The following is a 23524-nucleotide window of genomic DNA, read 5'->3' on the forward strand; positions in this document are numbered from 1 at the left end:
GTTTTAGATCCTTTTCAATCAATTGTGTTAGGCGTAGTGCCAATGGTGTTGCTCATGCGTTGGCTAGATTTGCTAGACTATCTGATATGAAACTATATGGTTAGAGAAGGATCCTCCACCAGCAGCTAATGCTCTGTATTTGAATTCTAGTATTCTTCATTAATGATATTCATTTGGTTCCGGCTTCAAAAATAAAAGTTATAAATTAATTAATTAAAAATGCCTAATTTACATTCTTTATAACAAATTATTCGAGCTTATAAATGGAGCATTACCTTAGGAGTCGATCGCTTCCTTTTTTTTTTTTTTTCTCACATAATCACAAAGCCTTTACCTAGGGCTCATTTACACTTAGGTGCTCCCATTGTATGTTTGTATCTTTTTGAGGAAGATTGTACGTTTGTATCTGATACAACATTATTAAGAATTTTTATTTCTAAAGTCCATTTCTCTAAGTCCCAATAAGATGGGAACAAATTTCTAAAGTCCATTAAGTTCCATTTAAAGAAGTCATAAATTAACAATAAAATAAAATATCAAAATCTATCGTCTACTAGGTTTGACTGAAGATGGTAGAATTGGTTATTATCAGACTTATACTGTAAGGGAGAACCTACTTGTTCCATCAATTGGTGGTAACAAAATCATGTATGGGACCTGAAAGTTACTAATTGTTACTGATAGGATTTGAATCTATCTTTTACTTTATTTTTTAACAAATTATTACTGATAGGATTTGAATCCATATATTTCTCTCTTTTTTTAACAAATTGTTATTGATAGAATTTGAATCCATCTTTTTCTCTCTTTTTTAACAAATTGTTACTAATAGGATTTGAATCCATCTTTCTCTTTTTTTAACAGATTACTATTAATAGGATTTGAATCTAGAATATACATGTCCATTATGAAATTATGTATTTTTCATATATGATGCAAAGGCTGATTTAGCTTTTAGAGTTGGTTCTTACAATTTACAAAGTCCACATTAGCATCAATAAATCATAAGCTCAAAACTCAAATAATACAGAATTAGTTTTACCTTTTCAAATCACCCTGCATTCAACAGTCACCTAACCATGCAAAGACAATGTCCATATTATTCTAAATATAAACAATAGCATCATCATCAATCTAATTAACTTATCTACAATCGTATTATTCTAGATACAAACAATGTCATTATTCTAAATATAAACAATAATGTTACTTAGCCAGATGGAATTTTGCTAAATATAACTATGTAGAGATTATATATAAATAAAAACATTGGCATCCAAAAAACAAAAACAAAAAAATCATATCTACCACTAGCTAGCTAGCAAAAATAGCCTACCACAAACCAAAAAAAAATAAAAAAACGATGGCACTAACTGCTACTAGCACAGCCACCATCACCACTTTACTAATCTCCCTCTTCTTCCTCCCCAAAATTTATTCTTCTGAATTCACCCATATACGTTTTGCAAAAGCAGACGTGGATCTTTTGGAATTTCCTCTAAATTTAGAATTCTTTGAAGCTGAATTCTTTTTGTATGGCGCTTTGGGTTATGGCTTAGATAAAGTTGCTCCAAATTTAACCAAGGGAGGCCCAACACCCCTAGGTGCTAAAAAGGCAAATTTAGATCATTTTACGCAAGATATTATCCTGCAATTTGCTTACCAAGAAGTTGGACACTTGAGGTTTCTCTTTTAAAATCATTATTCAATTTATTTTTGGGCTTTTTTCTTTCGGCCATAAATAAGGGATTTGGGTTTGAATACCACCTATATTGAATAGAAACATGTTGATGTCTTAACATAATGATAAACAATTATCATAATTATCATAATGTAGTTACTATAGGTTTTAAATCCTATCATACCTATAAACTTTTTTAAAAAATTATCATGGTACTTTTTTGATAATCAAAATTATCATGGTACTAACTATTAAGTTCTTGATGCAGGGCCATTCAAAAAGTCGTTAAAGGATTTCCAAGACCATTATTAGATTTAAGTAAAGAATCATTTGCAAAAACAGTTGATGCTGCAATAGGGAAAAAGTTGTCCCCACCTTTTGATCCTTATTCCAGTGGAGTTCACTTCCTCCTTGCATCTTACCTTATTCCTTATGTTGGACTTACTGGCTATGTTGGAACAATTCCAAAACTCAAAGCCCCTAGTTCTAGAAGGGTAATCAAGATTTAAACTTGATCCATAGTAATGTTCTACAAAACAGACAATATCAATAATCTATTGCTTCTATGCGCATGTGTTTGTATATATACACAATTATATACTACCATTTTTTTTTTGCTAAGAAATGATAAAGCTTTTTTTTTTTTTTAAGAGGAAACAGTAATACTTATTTTTAAATAGGCTTATAATATATTACATAACCAGAATACCACTACAAAAGAGTCTAACTTTTGTAGTAATAGCCTAGGGTTATAAAGACTAAAACTCTAACACACACAACCAATGTGAAATAAACATTCTTTTTTTTCTTTTTAGGAAACAGTAATACTTATTAGAACACACAAATAGTAATAAAGCATGACAAATGAAATTTGTAATTTTTTTAATGGTCCATAATCAAGTTATATTTCATATAACTCACCTAATAATTTTTTTATTATATCAAAATTTTAACATCCTATCATTGAATTATATATGTTTTCTATATTTTTAACGTACAAGCCAAATTTGGTACCAACTAGATATAATTTACTTTTTAATTAGCAGTATCATTTTTTTTTAACTATTTTTAAAGTAAAAAAAAAATGATATTTAAGCATTTCATAAGGGAGATAATAATTAATCTCTTATCATCTTTATGTTTTGCATACATATAAGATAAAAGGAGATAATGTAATTCAAGTTATTCAAGTTTTTTTTTTTTTTTTTTTTGCAATCAAAAAAAAATAATGGATTTTTCAAAATTCACATTTAATATATATAGTTATTGAGTAGTGTAACGTTGATAAAAGTTACACCAAATTTAATGTAAACCAAACCCTTTTTATTATTTGAGAAGTAGATCGTTAGAGCATAGAAACAAGAGTACATTCACAACACTTACTTTAATATCATAATAAATTACTACTTGTCCAAAAATTATCAAACCGTTATTCTAACAATGTCGACTTGTATATGTTCAGCTTGTTGCAGGCCTTTTAGGCGTGGAATCAGGCCAAGATGCTGTTATTCGAGCATACCTATACGAGCATGCAAAGGAGATAGTGTCACCATATGGAATAACTGTGGGAGAGTTTACAGATCGCTTTTCAGAACTAAGAGATAGGCTTGGACATCAAGGTCACAAAGATGAAGGCCTTGTGGTTCCTCTACCTGAAGGTGCTGAGGGAAAGATCAATGGAAACGTGCTTGCTGGAGATGTAGACTCTGTTGCATTTGATAGGACCGCAGAAGAGATATTGAGGATTGTGTATGGCTCTGGTGATGAGAAAAAACCCGGTGGATTCTATCCAAAAGGAGGCAATGGTCGCATTGCTAGATCTCATCTACTTTAATTATATGCACACAACTTTATTACAAGAAAACAAGCTACAGTGTTTTCTAGTTCATTGTTTAAGCTATGTGCCCGATGCATTAATAATGAATAAAAATTTTGTGAGTCTTTATTATTAAGTAATATATATGTGACAAAATTGTCATTTTAAGCTTTTATCAAGTTTGTTCAAAAGCTTACACTTTTTGTGGATTCCAAATAGAATGGACGTTATTAGGTCAAATCCTATCATATCATTAGAAAAAAAAAGGTTTTAAACTTTCTAATTTGAATAGTGAGCTTCAATGAGTAATGTCTTTGAAACCATAATGAATTATAACCAAAGACTGTGCGTGCATGCACGCACAAGGTGAGCTTGAAATATGCCATATATATAGGCGGAGCTATATTGGGGCCATGGCCTCCCCTAGCTTTTCAAAATTTCCACTAATAGTAGTAACAAAACTATATTTGATCTTTAAAATTACTTGCCGGCCCCCCCTTAATATTTTGAGAAAAAAATTCAAAACAGATTATTCCCTTTCAAAATTTCATTTGGTCTCTTTCAAATTTTAAAATTTGGTTCGGAAAAATCTAAAAAAGAAAATACACCCGCCCATTCCTTGGCGACAAAGCCTCTCCAAATTCCATATATATTAAAAAATAAATAAAAAAACGAAAAAAAAAACTCAAATGTTTAGGACTCTATTCAATGTATTAGGATTCCTCCAAATACGGGGAAAAAAATCCTTATAGCTATAGCTAATAGTTGTTGTTTTCTCAAAGACAAAAACTGAAAATAAATTTAAAAACAGTAAAATGCAAAATTGACCCTCTAAGTTTTTTCAGTTTTCATTTTAGTCCTCTAATTTTGATTTCGTTCATTTCAGTCCTCTAACTTTCAAGTTCATTCAATTATGGCTTTTTCGTAATCATTCTTTATATATTGTGGTTAATTTTTCTTCAAATTTTTTAAATTAAAAAAATTCAATTAATGATTGAAAAGTATTTTGCTGATTTTTTTTTCTTCGGAAAAGCCTTAATTGAATAAATTTGAAACTTAGAGGACTAAAATGAACGAAAATAAAGTTAGAGGACTAAAATAAAATCTGAAAAAACTTAGAGAGTCAGTTTCGTATTTTAGCCATTAAAAAATAAATAAAAAATAAAAAATCCTCCTTGTGGCACAATTGCTACTGGGCTTAAAACCCTGATTCATTGTGTGAGCCTCATGTTATCCTCTCAGCTCTAGTCGAATGGAAACCAACAGCAGAGATGGCAGGCAACTCTAGCCTCAGCCCAACTCTAGCAGTATCTCTCTCTCTCTCTCTCTCTCTCTCTAACTGTGTTGCCAGTGGGTATGTTTAGAGTCTTTAGATCTGGCAATATTATCTAAGTTTACTAATGATGATGCCGAAAATTGTTAGTAAGTCACACGGTCCTTATGTGCTCGAGAAAATGCATGCGAAACAAAAACAAAGAAGATCTTAGGAGAGTATTGGTGTGGTACCGACCAAAGACCCTCCGAAAGTTAAGTTAGAGAACTTTCATAACTCTAGAGTACCATAGCTAGGAGAATTATGCGTAGCTTAGTTTGTGAGAGTCTTGAGGTTTTTATAGTAGCATGGGGTTGACATTCGTTCTTTAGCTTAGAAGATCCCTCCTTGTAAGAGAGATCTTCTTTAATTCGTGTATCTTACAGAATCCTTTTCTTATAGGACTCTCTATATTAGAGTTAAACGTAAGGCATAAGATATTTCCTATATGCTTATGCATGGAGGCCAAGTGAGGCCATGTCAGCTTCGTCAAATGTTCGCTTATCCTCTTCAGCTTCCCTCCGTCAACTTCATATCCCGTCTATATATTCTAGTCGTCTTGTTCAAGTGTTTGTTGTCCTCAAGGTGCAGCCATTAGCTTTGAAGTGGAACCATCAACTTTATTCTATTGTTGTTAGGCCGTAAACGTACAAGGGAGGCTGATGAGTTCATTAGGACCGTCACTTTTGCCCAATATGGACGACTTTATTAAAACCACAAAATTACCTTTATCAACTAACTTTTAGTGTTAAGTTTTAACTTTTGTAGTTTCTGGATTTTTTATTATTATTAAAAGCAATAAATGGGTTACAACTAGTTTGCACTGAGCTGTTTTTCCACTGACTTGTTTTTTGGTTAGGTTTAACACATTTAAGCTTTTTATTTTTCTATGAAGCACTAAAGTAAGTTCATTGTCTTCACACCAAAAAAAAAAAAAGTTATTATATTTTATTTATATTCCAAATTTGATCATATTGATTGGCTTATATTATTATATTCGAATACTAGCCTGTGTAATTGTTATTGAGAGCTATTTAGTTCTACAATTTTCTTTTAAGACTATATAACTAGATTATAAAATTTTATTTAGATTTTATAATTGGTGTAGACATATTCATATATTAAGAAAAAAAAAATGTTCAAGATTTGAAGGTTATCACTTTCATATATTTCAAATGCTGAAATTTCAGATGTTGAAACCCCTAGAAAGAGTCAAAGTTGTGAAACTAAAGAAATAGATATTGTTTTCTTAAAATGTGATCTTGGATTACAACTACTGATATCTCCATTAATCGACTTGTTGAACATTTCAAAGTAGAACCATATTAAAATAGAAGTTAGGATTAAAAACAATCCGAGTCTAAAAATCAATTATTAATGATTTCAATAGCATAAAAGAAGATAAGGTAACTTTGTTGAGTTAAAGTTAATTTATGAAATAAAACACTGATTTTACTTTTTAATCATGAATTATTGTTTTTTTCAACCTAAGAACTTTATTATAATTAGCTTGGCCCCTCTAAGAAAAATTCTTGACTCCGCCACCAGCTATCTCAAGCTACTGTGTATGCATCACAAAATCATGAAGAGGACACTTGCAAGCAGGTAATTCAATAGGAAACTCCACACTGACTACACTAATTCGAAGCTGATGGAATCATAAAGTTTTTGGCATGTTCCCTTGATTTTGGCCTCCCTTGTAAACTCAACAAAGGCAATTCATGGATGCTGAAATCTCTTCCCTTAAAAGGCCAATCACACTTGGGTTATTACCAAAATACCAACTGGTAAACATCCCATTGGGTGTAACTGGGTCTACAAAATCAAGCTTAAAGTAGATAGTTCAATTGAAAGGTATATAAGAGTAGGTGGGTGGCCAAAGGATATACCCAAATTGAGGGCCTAGATTATTGTGAGATATTCTCACCAGTTGTTAAATTTTGTTACTATTTGAACAATTCTTGCATCGGTAGCTGTACAAGGGTAGCATCTCACACAGTTAGATGTGAATAATGCATTTTTGCCTGGGAACTTGGATGAAGAAGTCTATATGCTTCCTCCTCCTGAATTTGGTAGCAAAGGGAGCCTAATAGGATTTGAATATGGTAGAATTGGTTATTATTAGACTTACACCGTAAGGAAGAACCTACTTGTTCCATCAATTGGTGGTAACCAAATCATGTATGGGACCTGAAAGTTATTAATTGTTACTGATAGGATTTGAATCCATCTTTTTCTTTATTTTTTAACAAATTGTTACTGATAAGATTTTAATCCATATATTTCTCTCTTTTTTAAGAAATTGCTACTGATAGAATTTGAATCCATCTTTTTCTCTCTCTTTTTTAATAAATTGTTACTAATTTGAGTCCATCTTTTTCTCTTTTTTTAACAGATTACTACTAATAGGATTTGAATCTAGAATATACATGTCCTTTATGAAATTATGTATTTTTTATATATGATGCAAGGGCTGATTTAGCTTTTAGAGTTGGTTCTTACAAAGCCCACATTAGCATCAATAAATCATTAGTTCACAACTCAAATAATACAGAATTAGTTTTACCTTTTCAAATCACCCCCCATTCAACAGCCACCTAACCATGCAAAGACAATGTCCATATTATTCTAAATATAAACAATAGCATCAGCATCAATCTAACTTATCTACAATCGTATTATTCTAGCTAGAATAGTACGATTGTAGATAAGTTAGATTGCCATGTGGAATTATTCTAAATATAAGCAATAATGTTACTTAGCCATGTGGAATTTTGCTAAATATAACTATCTAGAGATTATATATAAATACAAACATTAGCATCAAAAAAAAAAAAAACATATCTACCACTAGCTAACAAAAATAGCCTTCCAAAAAAAAAAAAACAATGGCACTAACTGCTACTAGCACAGCCACCATCACCACTTTACTAATCTCCCTCTTCTTCTTCCCCAAAATTTATTCTTCTGATTTCACCCATATACGTTTTGCAAAAGCAGACGTGGATCTTTTGGAATTTCCTCTAAATTTAGAATTCTTTGAAGCTGAATTCTTTTTGTATGGCGCTTTGGGTTATGGCTTAGATAAAGTTGCTCCAAATCTAACCAAGGGAGGCCCAACACCCCTTGGTGCTAAAAAGGCAAATTTAGATCATTTTACCCAAGATGTTATCCTGCAATTTGCTTACCAAGAAGTTGGACACTTGAGGTTTCTCTTTTAATTTCTTTTGGGATTTTTTGTTTGGGTTTAATGGCTAATGAGTTCCAGTTAGTTTGATTGATAAATATTTTTGGCTTAAATAAGGGATTTGGGTTTGAATACCACTTATATATATTGAATAGAAACACATTGATGTCTTAACATAATGATAAAAAATTATCATAATGTAGATACTCTAGATTTTAAATCCTATCATAGCTAAATTTTTTTATTTAATTTATCATGGTAATTTTTTTATAATCAAAATTATCATGGTACTAACTATTAAATTCTTGATGCAGGGCCATTCAAAAAGTCGTTAAAGGATTTCCAAGACCATTATTAGATTTAAGTAAAGAATCATTTGCAAAAACAGTTGATGCTGCAATAGGGAAAAAGTTGTCCCCACCTTTTGATCCTTATTACAGTGGAGTTCACTTCCTCCTTGCATCTTACCTTATTCCTTATGTTGGACTTACTGGCTATGTTGGAACAATTCCAAAACTCAAAGCCCCTAGTTCTAGAAGGGTAATCAACATTTAAACTTGATCCATAGTAATGTTCTACAAAACAGATAGTATCAACAATCTATTACTTCTATGCGCATGTGTGTGTATATATACACAGTTATATACTACCATTTTTTTTTTTTTTTGTAGAATAAACTTTTTTTTTTTGCTAAGAAATGATAAAGTTTTTTTTTTTTTTAAGAGGAAACAGTAATAACTTATTTTTAAATAGGCTTATTATATATTACATAACCAGAGTACCACTACAAAAGAGTCTAACTTTTGTAGTAGTAGCATGGGGTTATAAGGACTGAAACTCTAACACACACAACCAATGTGGAATAGACATTCTTAGGAAACAATAATACTTATTAGAACATACAAACAGTAATAAAGCTTGACAAATGAAATTTGTAATTTTTTTAATGGTCCATAATCAAGTTATATTTCATATAACTCACCTAATAATTTTTCTATTATATTAAAATTTTAAAAATCCTATCATTGAATTATATATGTTTTCTATATTTTTATCGTACAAGCCAAATTTGGTATCAACTAGATATAATTTACTTTTTAATTAGCAGTATCATTTTTTTTAACTATTTTTAAAGTAAAAATTTAAAATTTAAAATTTAAAAAAATTGAATTTTAAGCATTTCATAAGTGAGATAATAATTAATCTCTTATCATCTTTATGTTTTGCATACATATAAGATAAAAGGAGATAATGTAATTCAAGTTATTTAACAGTGGATTTTTCAAAATTCACATTTAATATATATAGTTATTGAGTAGTGTAACATTGATAAAAGTTACACCAAATTTGATGTAAACCTAACCCTTTTTTATTATTTGAGAAGTAGATCATTAGAGCATAGAAACAGGAGTACATTCACAACACTTACTTTAATATCATAATAAATTACTACTTGTCCAAAAATTATCAAACCGTTATTCTAACAATGTCGACTTGTATATGTTCAGCTTGTTGCAGGCCTTTTAGGTGTTGAATCAGGCCAAGATGCTGTTATTCGAGCATACCTATACGAGCATGCAAAGGAGATAGTGTCACCATATGGAATAACTGTGGGAGAGTTTACAGATCGCTTTTCAGAACTAAGAGATAGGCTTGGACATCAAGGTCACAAAGATGAAGGCCTTGTGGTTCCTCTACCTAAAGGTGCTGAGGGAAAGATCAATGGAAACGTGCTTGCTGGAGATGTAGACTCTGTTGCATTTGATAGGACCGCAGAAGAGATATTGAGGATTGTGTATGGCTCTGGTGATGAGAAAAAACCCGGTGGATTCTATCCAAAAGGAGGCAATGGTCGCATTGCCAGATCTCATCTACTTTAATTATATGCACACAACTTTATTACAAGAAAACTAGCTTCAGTGTTTTCTGGTTCATTGTTTAAGCTATGTGCCCGTTGCATTAATAATGAATAAAAATTTTGTGAGTCTTTATTATTAAGTAATTTATATGTGACAAAATTGTCATTTTAAGCTTTTATCAAGTTTGTTCAAAAGCTTACACTTTCTGTGGATTCCAAATAGAATGGACGTTATTAGGTCAAATCCTATCATATCATTAAAAAAAAAGGTTTTAAACTTTCTAATTTGAATAGTGAGCTTCAACGAGTAATGTCTTTGAAACCATAATGAATTATAACCAAAGACTGTGTGTGCGTGCACACACAAGGTGAGCTTGAAATATGCCATTTATATAGGCGGAGCTACATTGGGGCCAAAGCCTCGCCTAGCTTTTCAAAATTTTCACTAATAGTAGTAACAAAACCATATTTGATCTGTAAAATTACTTGCCAGCACCCCCCTAATATTTTGAGAAAAAATTCAAAACAAATTATGCCCTTTCAAAATTCCATTTAGTCTCTTTCAAATTTTAAAAATTTGGTTCGGAAAAATCTAGAAAAGAAATAACACCCACCCATTCCTTGGCGACAAAACCTCTCCAAATTCCATATATATTAAGAACTAAAAATAACAAAAATAAACCTAAATGTTTAGGACTCTATTCAATGTATTAGGATTCCTCCAAATACGAAGAAAAAAAAAATCCTTATAGCTATAGCTAATAGTTGTTGTTTACTCGAAAACAAAACTAAAAATAAATTTAAAAAGGGTAAAATGCATAACTAACCCTCTAAGTTTCTTCAAATTTTATTTTTGTGCTCTAACCTTGATTTCGTTCATTTCATTTCTGTCCTCTAACTTTCAAATTTATTCAATTAAGGCTTTTCAATCATCTTTTGTTAAATATTGTGGTTAATTTTTCAATTCTTTAAATTTTTCTTCAAATTTTTTAAATTAAAAAAATTCAACTAATGATTAAAAAATATTTTTCTGATTTTTTTTTTCAAAAAATTTTAATAAAAGTTGATAGAAATGCCTTAATTGAATAAATTTAAAACTTAGAAGATTAAAATAAACGAAAATAAAATTAGACTACTAAAATAAAATCTGAAAAAACTTAGAAGATTAGTTTCGCATTTTAACAAGGATGCACGGACGCGGCTCCCAGGCCAGCGCACCCGCGTCCGACGCGGCGGGACGCGGCGACGCGGGAGGGACGCCGCAGACCGCGCGTCCGTCCCGCGTCGTGCCGCGTCACGCCACGTGGCGGATCCCGACTCGGCCGAAATCGGGCCGAATCGGTCCGTATCGGCCATATCGGCCGGCGACCGATACGGCCGATACGGCCGAAACAGGCCGGAATCGGCCGAAACAGGCCGAAATCGGCCGTGAAAATCGCCGGAGAGGCCGAAATTCTGGCCTCAGATGCGTTTCTCGCCTTATTCTTTCTTTGTTTTGTGAATCAAGTATATTAATGTGTTTTTTAAGAATATTTTAATAGTAAAAATATATAGAAAATATAAATAAAAATATTTTTAATAATTTTTTAATCGCCGAGTCCCGCCGCACCCGCACCCTACTTTTTCAAAAATTGCCGAGTCCCGCACCCGCACCCGCACCCGCACCCGAGTCCCGAAACGCACCCGTGCTTCATAGCATTTTAACCATTTAAAAAAATAAAAAGTGAGCCTCATGTTATCCTCTCAGCTCTAGTTGAATGGAAACCCATAGCAAAGATGGCTGGCGACTCTAGCCTCAGCCCATCTCCATTTAAAAAAATAAAAAGTGAGCCTCATGTTATCCTCTCAGCTCTAGTTGAATGGAAACCCATAGCAAAGATGGTTGGCGACTCTAGCCTCAGCCCATCTCTCTCTCTCTCTCTCTCTCTGTGCCGCCAGTGGGTATGTTTAGAGTCTTTAGATCTGGCAATATTATCTAAGTTTACTAACTTTTAGTGTTAAGTTTTAACTTTTGTAGTTTCTAGATTTTTTATTATTAATAAAAGCGGTAAATGGGTTACAACTAGTTTGCACTGAGCTTTTTCTCCATTGACTTGTTTTTTGGTTAGGTTTAACACATTTTAGCTTTTTATTTTTCTATGAAGCACTGAAGTAAGTTCATTGTCTTCACACAAAAAAAATTTATTATATTTTATTTATATTCAAATTTGATCATATTGATTGGCTTATATTATTATATTCAAATACTAGCCAGTGTAATTGTTATTGAGAACTATTTAGTTCTACAATTTTCTTTTAAGACTATATAACTAGATTATAAAATTTTATTTAGATTTTATAATTGGTGTAGACATATTCATATATGAAGAAAAAAAAGTGTTCAAGATTTGAAGGTAATCACTTTCATATATTTCAAATGCTGAAATTTCAATTATTGAAACCCCTAGAAAGAGTCAAAAGTTGTGAACCTAAAGAAATAGATATTGTTTTCTTAAAATGTGATCTTGGATTACAACTACTAATATCTTCATTAATCAAATTGTTGAACATTTCAAAGTAGAACCATATTAAAATAGAAGTTAGGATTAAAAACAATCCGAGTCTAGAAATCAATTATTAATGATTTCAGTAGCATAAAAGAAGATAAGGTAACTTTGTTGAGTTAAAGTTAATTTATGAAATAAAACACTGATTTTACTTTTTAATCATGAATTTTTTTTTTTCAACCTAAGAACTTTATTATAATTAGCTTGGTCCCCCTAAGAAAAATTCTTGGCTCCGCCGCCTGCTATCTCAAGCTACTGTGTATGCATCACAAAATCATGAAGAGGACACTTGCAAGCAGGTAATTCAATAGGAAACTCCACACTGACTACACTAATTCGAAGCTGATGGAATCATAAAGTTTTTGACATGTTCCCTTGATTTTGGCCTCCCTTATAAACTCAACAAAGGCAATTCATGGATGCTGAAATCTCTTCCCTTAAAAGGCCAATCACACTTGGGTTATGACCAAAATACCACCTGGTAAACATTCCATTGGGTGTAAGTGGGTCTACAAAATCAAGCTTAAAGTAGATAGTTCAATTGAAAGGTATATAAGAGTATGTGGGTGGCCAAAGGATATACCCAAATTGAGGGCCTAGATTATTGTGAGATATTCTCACCAGTTGTTAAATTTTGTTACTATTTGAACAATTCTTGCATTGGTAGCTATACAAGGGTAGCATCTCACACAGTTAGATGTGAATAATACATTTTTGCCTGGGAACTTGGATGAAGAGGTCTATATGCTTCCTCCTCCTGAATTCGGTAGCAAAGGGAGCCTAATCTAGTGTGCACTTACAAAATCCCTATATGGACTTAAGAAGGTTAGTAGACAGTGGTTTTCAAAACTGTCTACTAGTACTACCGTACTTCATCAAGGGTTCATTCATTCCAGGGTAGATTACTCTGTCATTAACAAAGTTTAGGAAGTTTCAATCATCCTTATTTTAGTATATGTTGATGATATTTTTTACTGCCAGCAACAATGTAGCAACATTGAATGCTTTCAAACAATTCCTAAATGATAAGTTTAAGCTCAAAGATCTTGCTCCTTTGAAATACTTTCTAGGAATGGAGGTGGCAAGCATATTTCTCTATGTCAAAGAAAATACACCTTAGAATTCTTATTATCTTAAACAAGTTTATTGGGTAGCAAACTAGTTCATACACCCATGGGGCGACACTTGACGCTTACTACTTCTAGAGGACCTCTTCTAGCTGACCCTTCCTTATACAGAAGGTTTGAGGCGAAATTCCTCTATTTTACATTAACATGTTGGACTATGTGTGTTTCAAACTCTTAAGTTATGCTTGTGTCCAAAATTGGTTAGAGATGAGTTTGCATATATGTTTATAAACCTTTGCACCTCTTAAGTGATTGCTTGAAAGACAATGGGCTAAGGGTTGGAGTTGGGCTTGGGTTGGACTTAAGTTTGTCTCTCTGGGGCCTCATTCCATTTCCTTATCTTTTGCTTTCAGCCCATCTTTGTTCTGTCCGTTGGGCATTAAATAAGCAGCCCGTTGGGGTATTAAATGTGCTGCCCGTCGGCTTGCACAGTGTCCGTTGGTTCAACCCATCAGCCTTCACTTCATTAGCTTATAAACCCTACAACTCACACTATTCATACATCATATTTTCTTCCTCTTCTCCAGCCGCATAATCTCTTGTCTTTGCTCTGTTTTGCTGCACAGTTTCAGCTTCAGTTTTTTTTTAAGGAAAGGAAAGGCAAGAGTAACTTGAAGAAATTACTATAGTCTAATCTTAGGGGGTTGTTCGGCCAAGAGAACCATTCACACCGAGTTCTACTCTAGGTGGCACTAATCAACCTTTAAAGACAACGCATTTGCGTGATTCTATAGTTTGTGAGATCTTTCTAACTCTATCTATTTATTTTTGTCATTGCTAATTTTTAGGGTTTGTATTGTTAAATCAAAACTTGTTTATTTAGCCATATTTTCCAATATAACAAGACCCAACATTAGCTATAGTATTCACAAACTAAGTCATTTCATGTCTTGTCCAAAGGTTCCTCATTCGCAATATGCTTATAGAGTTCTCAAGTATCCAAAGAGCACTCTAGGACAAGGCTTTGTTTTTATCAGAAAATTCAAGTTTACAGCTTAAGTCATATTGTGATGCTGATGAGGAAGTTGTCCATAGGCAAAAAGATCCATTTCAAGTTTTTGCATATTTTTGGGAGACTCTTTGATATCCTGGAAATGCAAGAAACAACAGGTGGTGTCTCAATCTTCCGCTAAATCAAGGTATCGATCTATGACCATTGTCATAAGTGATAGTTAATTGCTCTTCTAAGGTTTTCACAATCAAACACAAAAAGCCTGCCTCTCTCTATTGCTATAGCAATACAACTCTTCATATTGATGCCAATCCAATCTTTCATGAGAGGGAGAAGCATATTGAATTTGATAACATGGAAGCCTAAAAAAAGTACACAAGATACTCTCTTTGACAGAACAAAAACTAAAATGTTAGTTTCTACTAGTAAACCTCAAATCCAAGAAGGGTTCCTTAGATCCACAAAGTGATAGATCCATAATTCACCAGAGAAAAACTTTGAATTTTTATTAATCAGAAAAATTGAATTTCCCTTAAGGCTACAATGGGTTTAAATAGTAAAAGAAAACTTACAGCTGCTAGGAAAACGTCAAACCTAATTTGACTAAACAACATTAAAAGAACTTAAAATTAAGGAAACAATAGCTCTAGTCCTTAAACTCTGAAAATTACATAAATTATCAAAAATGAAAAATTACAAAAATTAATTTATAGACTATGTCCCACATCAGATCCCTGTGCTAAAAAAAAAAAAAAAAAAATCTCACCATCGAGTTGATATTTGAGACTTGAAATCTTCTATTCCAAATAATAATAATAAAACTTCAAATGCCTTAGTAACTTGATCCGATTTTGAAACCTATATCCTTCATATAGTGTAGCATAAAATTTCTTCTCAATTGCCTTCAATTTATTTGCCTCATCAATTAACAAAGGATTGACAATAAAATTAAAATTTTATACTTTAAGACAATCAACAGATTGTGTAGTCATCATTTTCAGCAAATCAACTAGAACTGGGATTGTGGGTCATGAACTCATCTTCATATTTGTCCTAAACTGGATCTTCTATAATATTCTCAATAGTTACCATCTCTTTATTTTCACCATTATCCACAATCAACTCAACCTTCTTTTCTTTCTCAAAAAAAAAAAAAAAAAACTCAACCTTCTTTTCTTTGACCTCATCATCAATATTTTGAAAAGTGGTATCTTCGAGCTTCAATTCACCAAATTGTAGCAAGTCTTGATCTTTTTCTGCCACTTTAAAATTTTCTTTAGAAATTGACTACATCTTGTCAACCCTCAAACCCTTTTCTTTTCTTGACACATGGATTTGGATGTTATCATTTTGGTTTTGTGGTTTGCCTTTCATGTTTTGAATATATTCCTCTTCATATGAATATATAGATCTATAATTAACACTTGTATAAGCTAGTATATCAAAATAATCAGGTGGAAACCATAAATCAACTGACACCTTTTTCATTCTTTGCCAAGAGCGAATTGGATGCTTACTTCAACGCTTTCTATCGAATTGAATGTCTTCCCACCATTCCTGCTTCACCATCCAATTTATTAAACACAAATTGTTTTTTTTTTTTTTTCTTCATCACAAATCTTCCAAAAATTAAAATATTTTTCCAAATCAAGAAGCAATCAATAAAATCCAACTTATGCATCTCCATCAAAGAATGGAATTTTCTTGTACTTAAGAAAGCGTCTTTAAATATATTAATCAGTGTTGTTGTGAGATGATTTCCTAACAAGAAGAGTAGCAATCGCTTGCCGAATTTCATGCATATCTTGATGTCCCTCTTCACAAAACTATTGAATCTTTTCACGAAATTGGTAGAACTCAGCCCTAGTGGGGACTATGTCTTCGACTTCATTATCATCATTGTGGTGGCTACCATCACGCTGGTTAGCCATCAAACTAGGGTAATTCAAGACTCTGATACCAACTAATGTCACGGAAGTCTAAAGAAAGCACACACGATACTCTCTTGATAGAACAAAAATTAAACTATTAGTTAATGGTAGTAAATCTTGAATCCATGAGAGGTTCATTTAATCCACAAAGTAACAAGTTTGGAATCCACTAGAAAAATAATAGGAAAAAACTCTAAATTTTTATTAATCTAAAAAACTAAATTGCTCTAGAGACTACAATGAATTTAAATAGTAAAAGAAAACTTAGGGTCCGTTTGGATACAGCTGAAAACTGAAAACTGAAATTGAAAACTGAAAAACACTGTAGCAAAATAATTTTTAAATATGTGAATAGTACCGTGGGACCCATTTTTAATAAAAAAGTTGTTGAAAAGTGTAATTTGTGGGTCCATGAACAGTGCACGGTATGTACTGTTCACGGAAAAAAGTCAAATATTGCTGCTGAAAAGTTGCTGAACAGTAACAAAATTGGCCAAAACGCGTGGGAAAAAAAAAAAAAAAAAAAAAAAAAAAAGCAGGTTGAAAAGGTTGAAAACGCAAACGCGCTTCCCAAACGCACCTTTAGAGTGCTAGAAAACATCAAAACCCTAATTTGACTAAACAACATTAGAGGCACCTAAAATTAATGAAATAATAACTCTAATCCTAAAATTATGAAAATTACATAAATTGCCAAAAAAAAAAATTACAAAAAATTAATTTGTAAATTTTGTCTTACATCAAAATTGGACTGTTATTTTGTCAGAGAAAAAATCCAAGCAAGAGTTCTTAAGACATTTCACATCCCAACTAAACACCAGCTTGTGGATCTATTTACTAAACCTCTAGGAAAGGTTAATGAAGAGGATAAAATATGGCTTGACGGGCCTGTTGTGATGGGTCTGACAGATCTGGTTCAATGGGCCAACAGGGAGTTGGCCCAACACTCGCTAAAGCCCATCGCTGGTAGATACAGTAAAGGCCCTGAATATGGAGTCTTTGCTGCTTATGCCCGAATCACCCTAGAATCCCAAAATCGAAATCCTAGCACAAAGGGGGTTCTAGAAGATACGCACACCAATGGAAGATCTCCTCTACAAGGAAAGACCTTGCTCACCACGTTCGAAAATATTCAAGTAAAGTTCTATAAGGAAAAGACTTCTACACCAAGGAGGAAAAGCCGACCTTCTACTACTATAAAAGCCCCAATACCCTCACAACTTAAGGTATGCGTAATTTACCCTCTCTAGCACTCTAGAGTTATGAGAATAATTCTAACTTGACCTTTGGAGAGTATTTGGCCGGCACCACACCGGTGCTCTCTGTGAGGTCTTCTTTTATTTTGTTATGCAGGTCTACTTTGAGTGCGCGAGTGCTGTGTGACCTATTGATGATTTTTTCGACATCATCAGTTAAGTTCTTCAATCTCCTTTCCAAAACGGGCATTCATATATATATGCTCCTGGGAGTATCAAGATATACCAAGATTGAAGAGTGAATTAGCAAGTACAAAATGGAGTTACAGCGCATAATCAAGATGAAGTTTCTACAAGAATGTCATTTTCCTCTATTGTAAATATAAAATACAAGTCGTAGTTGCTACGTTTATTCAATTATTTAGTCATAGGAGAAATAGATGATAGGTGGCTTCATCTTATTGGTTAGTTTTGTTAATCAATTAGGGAATTTGTTAGTCTTTTTTACTTTCCCATCTGTGGACGCCCCAAAAAAATCTTGTAAAAGCTTTTTGGTTTATTGCACATTGGGTCCTTGGCTAGAAGTTGCCATTAATCATTGGTTTTGTATTAGGTGTGATTAGTCACCTATTTGTCTAATTTTATTGTTAGTTACTTAATTAACTAAAAACCAACAAGGGCCTGTTTGGTAGAAGGATTTTTGTTTTTGTTTTCAAAACAATACAAAAACAATTTTCAAAAAATTAAAATAGAAACTAGTTTTCAAATAATAATTTTTGTATTATAGGTGTTTGGCTCCCACTTTTAAGAAACAATTTTCAAAATACTAAAAAAATATATTATATATATTTATATTGTTTGGGAGACCATTTCTATTTTTGAGATTTTAAAAAAATTACAAAAAGTATTGTGTAAAATTTGTAAAGGCCTGTTTTGTAGGAGAGTTTTTTTTTTTTTTTTTTTCAAAAAAATATAAAAACAATTTTTAAAAAATTGAACTTGAAACTAGTTTTCAGATAATAATTTTTATATTTTACGTGTTTGGCTCTCACATTTAAGAACAATTTTCCAAATACTTAAAACAAAAAATAATTGTTTAGGAGACCATTTATATTTTTGAGATTTAAAAAATATATATTTACAAAAAGTAACGAATAGAATTTGTAAATTACTTTTTTTTGTGGGTAATGATAAGGCAATAGAGCTCATCATGTACTTTTTTTTTTTTTAATGATAAGTTTCAAATTTAAAGAGTGTGAATTCTTTTTGTGATAAAGATAAACTCTTTAATTTAAGAGATAAAAGAGTTATGTAGGGTCCACTGTTTTCAATTTATTTACAACTATATCATTAAAAATATTTTCTATATCCTTAAAACACCCGCTTAGCCATTTTCAAAATCCTATTCTAAACCAGGAAAATAGGATACTGTTTTTTGAAAACTGAATTTAGAAAATATTAGCCAAATAATAAATTCAAGTGTGGGATCTATCATTTTATGGATTGCAAAACAAAAAACTATATTTAAATACTCTTACCAAACATGCCCTAAATTACTTTTTTGTGGATAATAATAAGGGAATAGAATTCATGTACTTTTGTTTCTAATAATGATAAGTTTTAAATTTGAAGTGTGAGAATTCTTTTTGAGGTAAAGATAAGCTCCTTAATTTAAGAGATAGAAGAGTTTGGACAAATATGTGAGGTTTACTGTTTTCAATTTATTTACAACTATGCCATTAAAAACAGTTTTTGTATCTTGAAAACATCCTCTCTCTCGTTTTCAAAATCCTATTTTGAATAAGGAAAATATGATAAAATTTTCTGAAAACTATATTTAGAGAACATCAGCTAAACAATAGATTTAAGTGTGGGCTCCACTATTTTATGGATTGCAAAAAAAAAAAAAAAAAACTATATTTAAATTCTCTTACCAAATAGGCCCTAATTAATTAAGGTAAACCAAAGTCTTGAAGTAAATATTTTGGACTTGGAAGTTCGGTTATGGGTGGGAAAGGTGTTAGACACCCCACACTGCCTATCCAAAGGATAGTATGCTATTTTAATTTTAATTCCAATGTTAACTTTTTAGTGAAAAATTTTAGATATTTGGCATTTGGTTTTTGATTTTTGATTTTTGCACAAACTATATATATATATATATATATATATGGGTGGAAATTTGTGTTCACGTGTCGGGTTCGTGTCGTGTCAACTCATATGTATTCAACTATATAAATCAACACTAACCTAACATCTTTATTAAACAGATCAAGATTCCTCAACCCTAACACGACCCATTTATTAATCAGATCAATCATGTCGACCTGTTTACCAGATTCTATCAAAATGAAAAAACAAACAAATTTATGAAAAAACAAACAAATAAATATTTTTAATATAAAATTCAAAACTAACGAGTAACTACATCACAAATAATCATTCAAAACTAAAGCATGTCCCAATATTACAAATAATTAATTACAATACGTCAAAGAAAATAAATCACAACAACTAATAAGTTTATATACCTTGGGTTTAGAGGGTATATTGGTAAAATATCATTTAATTAAATGGGGCAGACGATTCAAAGGAGTTCCATGTATTGAACACTAATCCAACCCATTTATTAAACGGGTCAGTCATGTCAACCCAAATATAACACGAACCCATTAAGTCTCAACCCATAAATTGCTAATTTTGTGTTGTATTGAGTTTGCGAGTCATGTCCAATTTTGTCACCCCTATATATAAATAGATATCTATATATATATATATATACACACACACACAGATATCTATATATATATATATATATATATGTAATATTTATTTACATATAACATATCATGTGAATATTTATTTCAAAGAATTATTATAAACAAATCATGTGTAGATTTCATGTGAAGACTAAATTTAAATATGTATAACTAATATGTGAGTGTAATATTTATTACATACCTAACAATCATTTTTTATGTGTTTGATAAGCTTCTCGATGCAAATATGCCTTTCTTGAGTTCCAATTTCTATAAAATCGACCGTGAGTTTCCCTTTAGCATCTTCATCTGCACCTCTACCACCCACCATGAACATCGAACAAAGGTGAAGTAATTCTCTCACAAGTGGGTGGTTTCTAAATTGAAGCTTGAAAGTGCACTTAGCCTAATTATTAGATGTTTTAGTCTTTTAGACCCCAATTTTAATTTTGGTTAATTAATTTTAGGCTAAACACAATTAAAGCAAAATACACATAATTAGCCAATTAATTGACCTAACCACCAAACAATTGCATGGATGTACATATAATTGAATAATGCAATAATGTAAAGGGAAATTAGGAAAAAGATGAAAACCCAAGATAATACCTAATGTTCTATCAAAGATGAAAACTGGAAAATTTGGCATAAAAACCTCTTGGCAGCCTTCCAAACTAAAAATAACCCACTAGTAAATAATTTGGAGTGCAAGAGTACACAAAGACCTTCCAAGCCTAAACTATCCAATGTATTTGAGTCCTCCAAGTTTCAGCTACCAAATAAGTGTGAATAAAATCTGCATCGAGATTAAGTTAATGCTTAACTAATGGAAGGGTAACAACATACAAAACAAGTATAGGTTGGTAGCTAGCCTCTACTAAACACCTAATGTCCAATTTTAGCTTTGGCAAAGTTGATGATGTTCTTCTCCAATTGTATCTCACTCAACAACATCAAAATTAGCACATTTATCTTGTAGGTCTCTCCCTTGTATCCGTTTCAATTCTTCAACAGAATATATTTTCTTTTAAGGGTATTAATTTGCTAAACATACAAATTAACCACGCGAATAGAATTTGCGTCAAATTTACATAGTAAATAACGCAATTTGACATTAGAAAAGCTCAAGGGATTAAGTCAATGCTTAACTAATGGAACTTTTATGAGTATTAATTTGTTGAACATACAAATTAATAGTGTGAATGGAATCTGCATTAGATTTACAAAGTAAATAATGCAATCTGACATTAGGAAAGCTCAAGGATTAAGTTAATGCTTAATTAATAGAAGGGTAATAACATACCAAACAAGTATAGGTTGGTAGTTAGCCTATACTTTGATAGGTCTCAAAAATGAACTTGCATCACGGCTAGGAGTGGCAATGATCACATTGATTGTTCCCAAGGACAGCAGAGTAGGAATTTCCCTTTGGTACCCTGTTCCAATCTGACTCACTTGCCAGGAAGACTAGTGTATGAACTGCTTCGGTTTCCCAGCTTTCACCGATTGGTTCAGATGATCTCGCAAGGTCCTATGATCCTCGGTTGTGTGTCCTCTATCTTGATGATATTGATAGTAAAGACTCTGATTCCGTTTGGATGGGTCTCATTTCTCGAATGGATGGTCATTCTCTGGTTAAAATGACTCACATGTTCCATGGGATCAATCTTCCATTGTAAATAGTAAAAGTAGGTTGAGTAAAACGATGAGGGAGCTTAGCCCTATCAATTCTTTACGTGAAGGGTGACTTAGAGATTTGGCGTAAAGCTTTGCTCAATGCATCATTTCCCCTGCTCCTAAGGAATGAGCTCTCACCTTGCCTTTTACTATGTTTCTCCACCCTATCCAAGTGTGAAGATGCAGAGAAAGATTACTAGGGGGAGTCCTTGACCTTGGTCTGTAACTACCATCTTCAGACCCTGAGCTTAATGGGGGAGTTTGATCCCCCCCCCCCTATAATGCGCCCTACGATGCAATTTTTTGCACAGATAATCAATCTTCGACCTGAGATTTCGAGTCTCTTGCTCATGGGACACATGACTTCCAATTCTTGAGTGGCTCCTACTAGTACATTTCATACGCTACGTTTCCACCCTAACGCTTGGAGTTCAATCATGCTCTTGATCTTTCCTCTGCTCTAGACTAACAAGGTGGTCTACACACTGTGAGCCAATAGATTCCTATCTATTCTGTCTGGAGTTAGCCATGGCTTGGAAGAAGAAGACTACAAATGATTCCCACAAACGGCGCCAATTGTAAGGACTCAAAAAATAAAGGCCCAAGTTCACTTAGATCAATGATACCTTGTCCTTTAAATCAAGCCTAAACAATAGAATTTTTAAAGAGAGTAAGAAACTAACTCAAGTGCAATTCTAAGCTAAGTCCAAGTCTAAGGCTAAAGAGCCCAGAGTAACAGATATGTGCAATTTAAACAGCAATTGAGGATAATGTCCTCCTTGGGCAAGTCCGAGGATCAATCTCTTGTATATAAGTATAGCTCAAGTTTTACACAAGGCAATCCACTTTTCTCTTTCCTATTATATTGGTCCTTAGAAAAAATGTTCATCCCCTTTTTCTAAGGGGTTCCTTTCCTTTTATAGCCTTTTTCCCTGCATCCCTGCCCTCCACCTATATGTCTCAAAGCATTTCTCAAGATACTTGTCCCATCCAGACCCTGTTGAAGGTGGTAGAAGGAGTTGCTAGCTATAAAGCTACTATTCAAGGGTCATTTCCACATTAATGTAGTTGATAAGGTTGGTGTAAGGCATTGAATGTGGAGGCGAGATGCATATCCTTCAGGAAACTCCCCCACCCCACCATCCTTACCCTCATTGCTATCTCTTCTCCTTTCCTTGGGTTTTTAAGGGATATCCATTGTCCTGGTTTTCTTACTCTCCTCGGGTAGGCAGAATTTTCGAAGTTCACTTATCCTCCTCGACCTGGATTAGGCACACTGATCCTCGACTAGGACTCCTCGATCCTCGAACCCCACACAGGTTAAATTGAAAAGATGGAAAAAAAAAAAAAAAAAAAAAAAAAAAAAAAAAAAAAAAGGTATAAGAGCTTAAGCAGTCACGTACTAATAAAACTTTTTAAAACCTAACTACGATTAAAGAATCTCTCATTATCATTGATTTTAATCTATACTAGTCTTTTTGC

The 23524-nt window shown here is 32.5% G+C and overlaps 2 protein-coding genes across 2 annotated transcripts; both read left to right on the top strand.

Annotated features, from left to right (window-relative positions):
- The first annotated feature begins 1363 nt into the window (after positions 1 to 1363).
- Positions 1364 to 3537, top strand: LOC115993604 (desiccation-related protein PCC13-62-like). The gene is made up of 3 exons (XM_031117543.1): positions 1364 to 1683; positions 1950 to 2175; positions 3144 to 3537. Exons 1-3 carry the CDS (start codon positions 1364 to 1366, stop codon positions 3513 to 3515), a joined length of 918 nt encoding a protein of 305 aa, XP_030973403.1. The 3' UTR covers positions 3516 to 3537.
- Positions 3538 to 7697: 4160 nt separating this feature from the next.
- LOC115993766 (desiccation-related protein PCC13-62-like) lies at positions 7698 to 9915 on the top strand. Its single transcript, XM_031117739.1, has 3 exons — positions 7698 to 8017; positions 8311 to 8536; positions 9505 to 9915. The coding sequence occupies exons 1-3, from the start codon at positions 7698 to 7700 to the stop codon at positions 9874 to 9876; spliced, it is 918 nt and encodes a 305-aa protein (XP_030973599.1). The 3' UTR covers positions 9877 to 9915.
- The last annotated feature ends 13609 nt before the right edge of the window (positions 9916 to 23524 follow it).

The sequence above is a fragment of the Quercus lobata genome, chromosome 6 (assembly GCF_001633185.2).
Source record: "Quercus lobata isolate SW786 chromosome 6, ValleyOak3.0 Primary Assembly, whole genome shotgun sequence".
Classification (NCBI taxonomy): domain Eukaryota; kingdom Viridiplantae; phylum Streptophyta; class Magnoliopsida; order Fagales; family Fagaceae; genus Quercus; species Quercus lobata.